Source organism: Silene latifolia, chromosome 9, assembly GCF_048544455.1.
Source record: "Silene latifolia isolate original U9 population chromosome 9, ASM4854445v1, whole genome shotgun sequence".
NCBI classification, from domain to species: domain Eukaryota; kingdom Viridiplantae; phylum Streptophyta; class Magnoliopsida; order Caryophyllales; family Caryophyllaceae; genus Silene; species Silene latifolia.
This window is the reverse complement of record NC_133534.1, coordinates 8,147,950-8,159,639: the sequence shown is the minus strand read 5'-3', so window position 1 is coordinate 8,159,639 and position 11,690 is coordinate 8,147,950. Positions and strand designations below refer to the sequence as shown.

Sequence of the window (11,690 nt, the reverse complement as noted above, 5' to 3'; positions counted from 1 at the left end):
ATGGATCCGTCAAGAAAGCCGTCCTTGTTCTTCGATCCAAGCGCCATCAAAACACATCGACTCCAGTTGTTGAAGTTTTTACCACTGAATTCAGTGTTCGAAAGCTTCATCGACGGACAATCAGAAGTCGACAAGAAGAGAGGATCGTCATACGGATTTTTGTAGATCTCGTTGTTAACGCTGTTATCAGATTCGTTTTCAGAGATACTGAAGATTTCGGAAGATAAAGGTGTGATTTTGTGAAGGAAATTTGAGTAATTTGATATTTTGATATTTTTAGGGTTTTGTTTGATCGAAATTGGGGAAAAAAAAAATTGAGGAATTGAAAATTGCGAAGAATTAGTATGAACGAAGGATCAAGAGACAGGTTCTAACCTTCTCTGATACCATGTGAAAACATGGAGATGAGCTTGCTAAGCTCCATTAATGGCGGAAGCATGAAAAAGTAAAGTAGAAATATTCTAGAGAATTCTTAGAGAGAGAGAGAGTAAATAAAAGAGAGATATTATTGATTAACTTAAGAATGAATGTACAGGGGAGTTTATTTATAGTAATATGTACAACAACGATTTATGTAATAACAAACTACTATACTAGTGTAATGTATTCATTCCGGGTCAACCAACACCAACAGATAGAGCAACATAGTTACCAAAGGTATGATCCACAAGCTCTTTCTCACAGGTTCACTTGTTCAAGTGTTCTTTTTCCTTTTTATGTGAGACGATAACCGATGTCCCCTTGAAGGCATCGGGGTAGTTCGTTCATTGATGATCGACTTGGTGGTATATAGAGCATCGAGGAAACTCTTGAAAGGTAGTATCGTCATCCACGACCACTGAATCAAGTAACCATCACCACTAGTTGAACCTTCCTACCTTGGTTTTTGGGTTAGACGAAGAAGACCTGTATACCTTCATGTGTTTTGGGTTAGGACCATCTCACACAATAGTTACTTTAGAGATTATACCAAACTTACATAAACATTATGATTGAAATTATTTTCAAGGGAGCCATAACAAGGGAAATATCATCTTTTATAAAATACAAACTTTCATTTGTGACGGACAAAATTCGTCACAAACTTGTAATGTGAGACAAAGAGGCAAGTGAGAAGACAAGTGAGAGAACAAGTATGAGAGGTTGTGAGAGGTCACAACTCACAAGCAAGACGGGCTAATGTAAAATCATACTCGTATGTAGAAATCACCTCTTGATCCACTTGTGTGTTAATGGGCCTAATTATAACTCGAAGCGTCAAACCGATTAACTTTGAAGCAATAATCATTATACGAGAAAGTAGAAACTAGTACAAATCTCGCGCAATGTAAGCGCGTATATAGAGTTTTTATGTTTTTTTAGTGTACTATCCTTACTTTTTAAATTTATATCTCACTAATATTTAATATTTTACTCATTGTATTTTGATATGAAACAAAAAAAATTGAAATGGAAAATTATCAAAGAAAATTAAGTTAAATTGTGATTTTTTTTTTAATGAATTTGTTTTTTTTATTATAGAGTTAATAGTAAGCATGTGTCAAATTATTCTCTACAGTAATAGTTATTGCATTACTGAAAACTTTATCAACTTATAGTTTATATTTTAATACCAAATTTAATTTATTTTAATGAAAAAAATGATAATTATGAATTTAATTAAAATATTAGAGTTTAATTATAAGATAATATTAATTGAAAAGATAAAAATGTATGAAAGAAAGTTTTACTTATTACCGTTTTAGCTAGATGCATGCCTTTTGGAGGGAAAACTAAGAAAGTTTTTATTCTCTTAGTAGTATGAGGGATTTTATAGATTCGAATCATTAGTTTTGTAGTAAAAAAAAGTTCATTAAAATATACATTTTATGACTTTACTCAATTCCTTCGATTAGTTTTTCAGTTCAATTTTTTATTCTCAATTAAAAATATGAATAATTAATGACGTGTTAATAAAAAACATCAATAAATAATACTTTAAATACAAAAAATCTATATATACCGTGTGTGGAGTAATAGGGGGTAGGATCTTTTTTTTTTAGGTGGAGTCATCAAGCCTGATACCAGGGCTGTTGATCTCAAGCCTGTTGAGTTGCTAGTCAGGATTCTATGCTAAAAGAATCCTGAAAATAAGCAAATTCTGCTCCCAAAGGCCGGCTTTCTGAAGCCTCTTCTAGAAGCCTGCACTTGGAGCCTCTTTCAGGCGCCTCCTCATGATGCCTGCATTTAGGTTCTAGCTTGACGTCCCCTGGTGGAGTTCTTCCAAGTTTAAAATCCTTCAGGGTTCCTGGTTCCATACCTGCCAGGCTGCTGATTTCAGGCTCCTAAATCATAATAATTCCTAGGACAATAATGTGTGGTGCATAATAGAAGAGCTCAAGAACGAACGACATCATGTGATCCTTCCTTTTGTCCCCCTAAAGTTGCTGCCACCATTAAGGAGCATCAACTATCTTATGCAAGCTGCCAAGGACGTCCCTTTCAAGTCATGTGACTAGTTTAAGGATGTTAATTTTACAGCTTGTTGTTTTGTCACGTTCTCCTTTTAACTGTAGCCATAGGATGTAGCTTTAGATAAAAAAGCCAAGATGTAATGTGAGACTCTATATAAGGAACTCACACACCCATGTAATAATCAGATTTTGTTGAATTAATATTTGTTGTGTCAAACACAAAACTCTAAGGCCTGCCTAAGGGCTGCTCTTGTCCAACCAATATTGGCGATGACTTTCTTGGTTGCTAGATTAAGGGAGGTTAACCTGTGCAAGGTTGTAGTTAAGCTCTCCTAATCGTCATGCCTGGTGGTTATCATGTACATAGGCTCTGGATAATCGACCTACGCCTGCTAGTAAGGGTAGTTTAGTTATGTGCCAGGTTGTAAGCTAAACTAAACCTGCTGTCCAGGTTAAGATCTAAGCATGTGTTAGGCTGTGGGTTAGCTCTTAATCATATTCAGCTTGAATTAGAGAGTTGAACTTGTAGTTTAGCTCTTCTAATCAAGTAGTTTGTGGATGGTACCATGTGGAAACTATTGGTACTTCATTCACAACCATATCTTTTATGTTTTCTTAGGCTAGATTTCGCAAATAAATTCTCTTAAAATCGTTGTTTTTAATGGATTTGAAAAAGGGAGAAATTATTTTTAAGACTGCCATTTTGTTGCACATCCCATGCTCCTTGCATTCGTGAGGACCCCGGGTGTTTACACTGCACCGTGCATGCATGCGCGGATCTATACTAGTTTTGCATTAAACATATTATATTATGACTTGCATACTCAATGGGAGAATGTATGAGGGATCGGGTTAAAGGGATTCTAGTAATGTTGTGTTGTCACGTGGACTACTCAGTTTAGCATTTATATATATATATTTTTTTTGGCACATAAGAGGGGCAAACCCCGATAACTAACTAATAGCTAGACGAGGAAACGAAACACCTAAAATATCATCACGAAGGATGGATCTCAGTTCTTCAGGAGGAGAGACGAAAGTAGCAATAAAAGGGGTGGACTGAATTCCTTTGTTAGCTAACCAATCCGCATTACGATTGGCTTCTCTGTAGACATGATTAAATTGAACCTCCCATCCATTCAAAGCTATTAAATCGTTGCACCTTTGAACTAGCGGACGAATGTTATTACTTAGCAGTTGTTCATTCCGGAAGAAGTCCATACACGGACTATTGTCCATATGCACAAGAAGACGAGGTACTTAGAGCGATCTTGCCTGCTCTAACCCTGCTAGTAAAACCCTCATCTCCGCTCTCATTGAAGTGCAAATCCCACTAGAGAACATATAAGCAGAGATAAAATTACTCGTCTCGTCTCGAAGGATGCGTCCACATCCGGCTGGTCCTGGATTGCCACGAGAAGCTACATCACTATTGAGTAGTATCCATCTGTGATGAGGGGGATGCCACCTAATATAACGTTCAACACGGGAGGTACCAGGACTAGGGATAAAGAAGGAAAAAGGTAGAAGGCGTGCTTCGATAATTCAAATTGACGGTAAAGGAAAGATATAGGATCCAATGGATTTTCCATAGCTTTGCTAAAGACGATATTATTTCTCCATCGCCACAACCACCAGCACGTGAGAGCAAATTTCATCGATCAATTGCTAGAAACAAGAGCTGACCCATTACTTGCGTTTCTTTATATCCATGAATTAAAGACTTTCGTGTAAAAAGTTTCCGAGTTAGCACTATCCCCAAGTTCTAACCAAATGTCCATCAAAACCGGGCATTGACGTAGAAGACGATCGGCGGTCTCATCCTCTGTAAGACAACGGGGGTTAATTGGATCATCTGATAAATTGCGTCGAACACTGTTATAGTTAGTCATAAGTCGATCATGAGCTGCAAGCCAAATGAACATCCGTATAGGTTGTTGAACAGGTAATTTCCAAATAAGACTTTATGCCATCAGATTGCTCTCAGCTGAAATATCAGCCCCTTTCATGATATTCAGTGCTGACTTTATATAAAACTTACCATGGGACGTTCCGTTCCAGTAAAGCACGTCTTCTAAATAAGGATCAATGGATAACGAATAGGCTGCTATTTTTTTTGTAAATCTTCTTGTGATAAGTAATTACCAAAGGCATCCCACTTCCACCCCGAATTTTCATCCCACATTTCGCTTACGGTCGCTCTGATGATTGACTCAGGTATCGGTGAGATTGTCTTGTCCGATAAGCACTCCTTATCAGTCCAAGAATAGTCCCAAAAGAGAGTTCTTCTCCCATTTCCTATTGCCATGGAAACTCCTTTGTGAATGTACTCGGCATGAGAGGTTATCCCGGCCCATACATTGGACATGTTGGCTTTGGGTTGAAACATATTGACATCGCATCGACCATTACAATACTTAGACGGAGAACTCGTGCCTAAAGACTCGACGGCTCAGAGAGAACACGCCAACCAAGCTTCACAAGGAACGCTGCATTTGATTGTCGGGATGAGCGCAAACCTAAGCCTCCTAAAGACTTTGGTTTTTGAACCGTCTCCCATGAAATTAAATGTACCTTCTTCTTTTTCTCATGACCACCCCAAAGGAATTTCCGAGTTTTCCTATCAATATTAACGCATACTGACCTTGGGAGTTTCGCAGTTTGCATGCTATAATTAGCTAGAGTGGATAGAGTTGATTGTACTAAAGTGCTTCGTCCTGCGAGAGATAGGTGCTTGAGTAGGTCTTCTGAGAGACGGTCTCTTAATAAGCTTTATTGAGAGACCATTGCACAATTTTAAGAAAAAGTGGTACTAAAGGTAATAAAATAGGTACGAATCATGATTAATGATAAAATGAGTACATTTATTATACAAATAGGTACGAAATTACTATGTTACGATCAACAATAAAATGGGTACGAAATACAAATAAAAGGGTACAAAAGATTGGTCTCTCAATAACTTAGTGAAAGACTGTCTCTCCCAAGTTTTAGTAATGTTGTGTTGTCACGTAGACTACTCAGTTTAGCACTTTTTTTTGGTACATTGCACTTATTTTTCTTGGTACTCCGTAGATCTCAATAATTTCTTATCTTTCTTCAACAAAATAATTTGCAACAATAGTTTAATTACCTAATGCGTCTAACATAACAATTAAGATTATATTAATTTCAAAACACTTAATAATCAATATACATCATGCTCTATAAATTGACATATTTCAGATAAATTGTCCAAAAAAAACCATAGTGTACAAAAGGAAACATATAATATCTAATATACACACTTTTATTATTTTTCGGATTTATTCTGTACATGTTACTTGTACACTATGCATTCGGATTTGTTTGTCAACGATTTGATCTTAGAAATACTCCGTTTGCAGAAACCAACAATCCTACACTTGAAGCAATAAGAACTTTTTCATAGAATATTTCAATAATTTCTTACATTTCTTCAAAAATACCATTTTCAAATTTCAACAGCAGTTAAATTACCAAATGCGTAAAAATAATTCCAATAATTTATTACCGTTTTAAGTCAATACGACACTAACAACCGATTCAAATAAGGTAAAAATAAAAAGAGGGTTGTGAGTAGTCTTAATTTAAAACGGTCTTAAGCAAGACTTATTGTAGAAAGAAATCAACATGCTTATCTCTTCTTTGTCGAATATCTCCATGATTTCATACCTTGCTTGAACAATATCAATTTCTATAATATTAAGCTAATGCATTGAACATATTTAAGATTTTATCTTCAGAGATAATCAATATACAATTTGTTCTATATATTCATAAATTTCATACAAAAAATTGAGCAAAAGAAAACATATATAATGTCTAATGTACAAAAACTCATCCTATTTTTGTACCTTATTGATATAGGCATTATATCATTCATCTCTAGCACTAATGGATTCTCAATGAGAATGGTTCCAATAAACTCACACCATTTAAAAATTGTACCAGAAAAATTCACTACTTATGAACGACTTCAATTTTTTAACAACATAACAATGTCACGTATGTACAATCGTCGAAAACATTTATTTCCCGATGGAATTAAGTCACCATTGTCATTAGTTCAAAACACCGTGTTTGTAACAGAACTTCATTTGGGTGAAGGTGATACCGCTTACTCTCCTTATGTAAATCTGGACACCGGTTCTGAAGTGACATGGGTTCAGTGTGAAGGTTGCGATCCTTGCTTTGAATTAGACAAAAGTTTCGCATATAAAAAGTCCACTTCCTTTACACGAGTTAGTATTTATGATGAGATGTGTTCTCCACCAGAGTCTTATGACGGATCGTGTGGATTTTCTCTTCTTTACGGAGACATGGAACCGCACCTAGAAGCCGAGGGCCTTATTGGTAGAGAAACATTTTATTTTGAGAACTCTAGGACAAATAATATGGATGCTTACCAAGGTTTGGTATTTGGATGTACACTTAAGAGCAAATACGCTTATTTTGGGTCAAAAGACATGCATGAAAACGTTGTAGCTGGTATCTTTGGGCTTACTGGAAACCCAAGGTCGTTGTTAACTCAACTTGATGCTCAAACCCACGGTAGATTTTTTTACTGTATACCACATGTAACAGACGTAACCTTTATAGAATCAACTATTTACTTTGGTGATGATGCCCAAATCACCGGTGATGCTACTAGACAAGTTCAAACCATTCCAATGCAAAGTGGTATCCATTACTATTTGCCATTAAGCGGAATTAGTGTTAATAAAAAACGACTGCCAATCGATCCATCTATCTTTGAATATGTAGAAGGAGATTACACAAAGGGATTTCTCATCGACTCTGGATCAGCTTTTAGCGCGTTACCAAAAAGTGCATATAATCTTTTACGACAAGCGATAGTCAAATTCTTTCGTGACGCCTATGGTTGGCTTCCTAGACGTCCTGGACTAGTTTTTGATCTTTGTTATGCAATATACCCTCATTATGATCAAAATCTATTTCCAAATGTAATTCTTCATTTCTTGAGTAATGATCAAGTTGGAGAGATTGATATGGTATTGACTAAGGAACACTTGTTTACTGAGGTGGAGAACAGTCATGGTGAAGAACAAGGATTTTGTATGATGATTTTAGCTGGTGATGACCCTGGTCAGACCCTACTTGGTTCGTTCCAACAAGTTAATTTTGGGTTTTTATACGATGTCCACAATAATCGTTTGTCTTTCGTTCCTCAAAATTGTCTTGAAAACATATCATAGCTTTATGTTAAGCTCTTATTTAAGGAGTAGTTTTCAAAACTTACAAGTATATCAAATATAGTGTAAGTGAACAATAATAATGGAATGATTTTGTACGTGAAGCATACCAAAGATGGTATTCTGGTAATCCCCTATATACTATGAGTCTAAGAGAATGAACTATATGAAAAAATTTCTCTCTTTTGACAGCGATGCAAGGTCACGATCTCATTTTATGAAAATGTTTTATCTCATGTTTCATTACATTCCTTATAATACATCAGCAAGTCTCCTTTATGATATGACATATTTGTCACAAGTTTGTGACGGGTCAAGTATTACTCATGTGAACAAATTATTATGGATAGTGATAGGGCGCCACCGGGTGACGCCCAAATTGGGTGCCACCCTCTCACAAGCATTCTTTATTGAAGGGGCCCGCACTCACCCCATGTGAGAGGGTGGCGCCCAAATTGAGTGTCACCCGGTGGCGCCCTTTCATTTTCCAATTATTATTCCCTATGCATTCTCCTTTTGTCTTATTGACACCACATGAGTAATACTTGACCCATCGCAAACTTGTGACGGATATGTTCGTCACAAATGAGAATTTGTGATGATCACTACTTTGATAAAAAAAAAAGTTATTACGGCTTTCAATTTTTATTGAAAAGTGTTGTGTCACTAAGGTAATAGGACAAAAAAATAAGACAAAAAAAAAGATACTTCATGTTGTGTAAATACACAAAATCTCCTTATGACGGAAGGTATCCGTCGTAAACTTGCGACGGATACCATATCGTCTCACAAAAAACCCATAAGGGTGAGAGACAAAGCACATGGGGTGGGTGTCCACCTTGTCCCCTCTACCCATTTCCACTCACATAATACCCGTCGCAATATCCGACCCGTCGTAAGGGAGACCTACTGGTGTAAATATATTATTTTCATGAAACAATCCTTACTTTAATGTCAAAGCAATTATCACCCTCTCTATTGAATAGTTGGATTAGTTAGAGAGATCCATGTCATAAGACTATAAATCTACATCAAGTCTTGCTATAGATGGGTATATCTTTCTATAGCTATAGACAGGTCAAATGAAATGAAAGTGGTGACATTTTTAACGTCATCACCCTACTTGTCCTTTGTTTTATTAGGAAAATGATATTATATTTGACCCGTCTTTTATTATAGATGGATAGTGACCGTCTATAATGAGATTTTGTGATAAATCTATACCAATACTCTACTTTTTTTCGTCCCAATTAACAGTTTACACTTATTTTTTTCTCCTCTCACAAAGTAAAGCAAGTGTAAATTATTCACCGAATCTTTAATTTGACCCCAGTTAAATTGGAGAGGAATATATTAAGGCCTTAAAGGAAAGATGGCTAATTGCTCATAAACATGATTAAATTAGAACGTACGAGGATCTTTAATTTGATGCCAATTAAATTTGCCCAATTCACCGTGTGTGCTTTGCGTCCAAATTATACATGTATTAGTGATGTCCCCTATCCACCTGTAAAGCTATGCCAAATTTTAAAGACGCGAGACAACGACGCATACAACTCATACAAGAATCAACTTGTGTTCAAACTTCATCGTGTTACGCAATAACGCAACTTATAAGGGAATCACTTATTTGGAATAATTATATTTACTGCATAAAGGTAATAAACGTATGTCATGTGGATTCATTTTACAAACTGTATTTATTATTTAAATCATATATATAAGACTATTTTATAAAAAATATTATTCAAATTAATTGTGTGTATTATGTATACATACGTGTAAATGAATATTTTTCTTTTGTTGTAAATGTTTGTAGTTATCCACCTCGATATCCCGATGCAATCATCTTCCATATTGTGTAGCTTGTAACTTGTAAGTATGGTTTAACGAGTCATGTTATTAGTATGTTAAAACAAAATATAAGCACAAATTCATTTTATAAATTATAATAATGTTTATAAACCTAACAAATATTTGTTTGCCCTCGTTTTCAACCTTTTGACTTTAACTAAATTAAACTAGATTGAAAAGTAAAAATGACGGGAGGGGTGTTTGGTTGAAGTAAACTAAGTCCCCATTTTCTAATTTTTAAACTCAATCCATTCTAATATTTAATTAGAGTTTTTTTTTTAAAATAGAGTGAATATTTAACTCTATTCCCCCACCCAATTAGTACTAGAACAATTCATTCCAATATCGAACTAAGTAGTTACAAGCAAGAATGTGGTTCTAACTTCATATATACAACCATACATCTAAGGTATATAAACTCCATTCCAAAATTGATGAAATTGGGCATGTTGGTCGTTGGGTTAACACATCTTATGGCCCATTTTAGCATAACACGAGATTGACTCCGCTCAACACAGTATGACATGTATGGGCCGAAATTTGAGAAAGAAGACCGTGTTTAACCCTAGCACAACACGACACGCTTGGGCAAGCCTAAATAGAGGTGGACTTCGGGCCGGGCTGGAACCGGGCTGGGTTGGGGGATGGGGATCCCGAGCCCACATTGCGGGCTGAGTGGGTGCGGGCTGGGAGCGGGTCGGGCTAGGGATTGGTGGCCCTAAACCGGCCTGGTTGGGCAGAAAAGTGCAAAAAGGATGCGGGCCATGCGGGCTGAACAGTGTGGGTTGAGGAAGAGAGAGCCCGAGACCGGCCCGTGTTGGGGAGTGGGTTGTGCGGGCCATGACAATTGGAGCTCGAAATTGCGGGTCGGGCCAGTGTGGGTCGGGCTGACCCGCACCAAAGTCCAACTCTAAGCCTAAAATACAAAATAAGGTTAAAGTAGAGGAATTGCTTAGGTCATGAGGCGTGTATGAGCCGCCATCCATTGCACGGCCCAATAGACCCACCTCCACCTCTAACTCCAATAAAACATTTCAATACTTGGATTTTTCTAACGTGTGCCCTAAAGGTACACATTAAGAAGCCATAAAAGAAAAGATTTTCAGAATAATTTTAGAGTTTTTTGTCAAAAACTACCTTATATTTAGGGGTATTTGTAAAAAAACTACCTTATATTATTTTTCTTGTTTTAGACTACCTTTGTTTTCTCATTTTTTGGTCAAAAACTACCTACGCTGAAAATATGACGAGATTTGGTCGATTTAGTGACATTAACCTATCTCACATGACTTTTTTAACATCAAACAACAATGATCAACTGCGTCCAAACCAAAATTTAACTTCAGATAATCAAAATTAATGAATTTCACATTTCAATAATTACTACAAACATCTACTAAAGTTTAGCGTAAGTACTTTATGACTTCCCAAAATCGGGCCTTACTAAGATTAAAATATAAAAGAGTCATGTGAGATAAGTTAAAGCCGGAAAATAGACCAAATATGTTTAGATTCTTAGCGTAGGTAGTTATTGACCAAAAATAAAGAAAACAAAGGTAGTTGAAAACAAAAAAAATAATGTAAGGTAGTATTTTTACAAATACATCTAAATATAAGGTAGTTTTTGACAAAAAAACCCATAATTTTATGGTAAATTTAGAGATGAACTCATTTTTGCAATTTTTAATGACTTCTTAATGTGGGCCCTTAAACCGCACGTTAAAAATCAAATTAAGCGTTCCATTAAATTAGATTAAACTAATTTTAAAAGATCCAAAGCAAATTTAACTTAATTTAACTTAACTAAAACGGTTCCTCATCAAAACCGAGCTTACACGTTGAGCAAACATATAACAGCATGTAGCCAATTTGAATAATAGGGTAAATTATATCCTACTCCCATGAGTAGGGAGTAGGATACTCTCATCATTTAGTTATTGGAAAACCATAAAATCAAAATTTAAAACCTTTAAAATTTACTAGTTGTTGCACCGCGCCCTACCGGGCGCGGTGCCCCAATTTGGTAGAATTCTAAGCGGAAGTAAGTCGATAGAAAGCAGCTGCCTTGACGAGGAAAAATTACGCTCTTTCAAACACCCAAATAGATGCGTGAACAATCGGTATAGTAGGCAAAACACGAAGGAAGCCA

General features: G+C 36.1%; 1 protein-coding gene across 1 annotated transcript; it reads left to right on the top strand.

Annotated features, from left to right (window-relative positions):
• The first annotated feature begins 6,292 nt into the window (after nt 1–6,292).
• LOC141600552 (aspartic proteinase nepenthesin-1-like) lies at nt 6,293–7,690 on the top strand. Its single transcript, XM_074420796.1, has one exon. It carries the CDS (start codon nt 6,293–6,295, stop codon nt 7,688–7,690), a length of 1,398 nt encoding a protein of 465 aa, XP_074276897.1.
• Nucleotides 7,691–11,690: the final 4,000 nt, after the last annotated feature.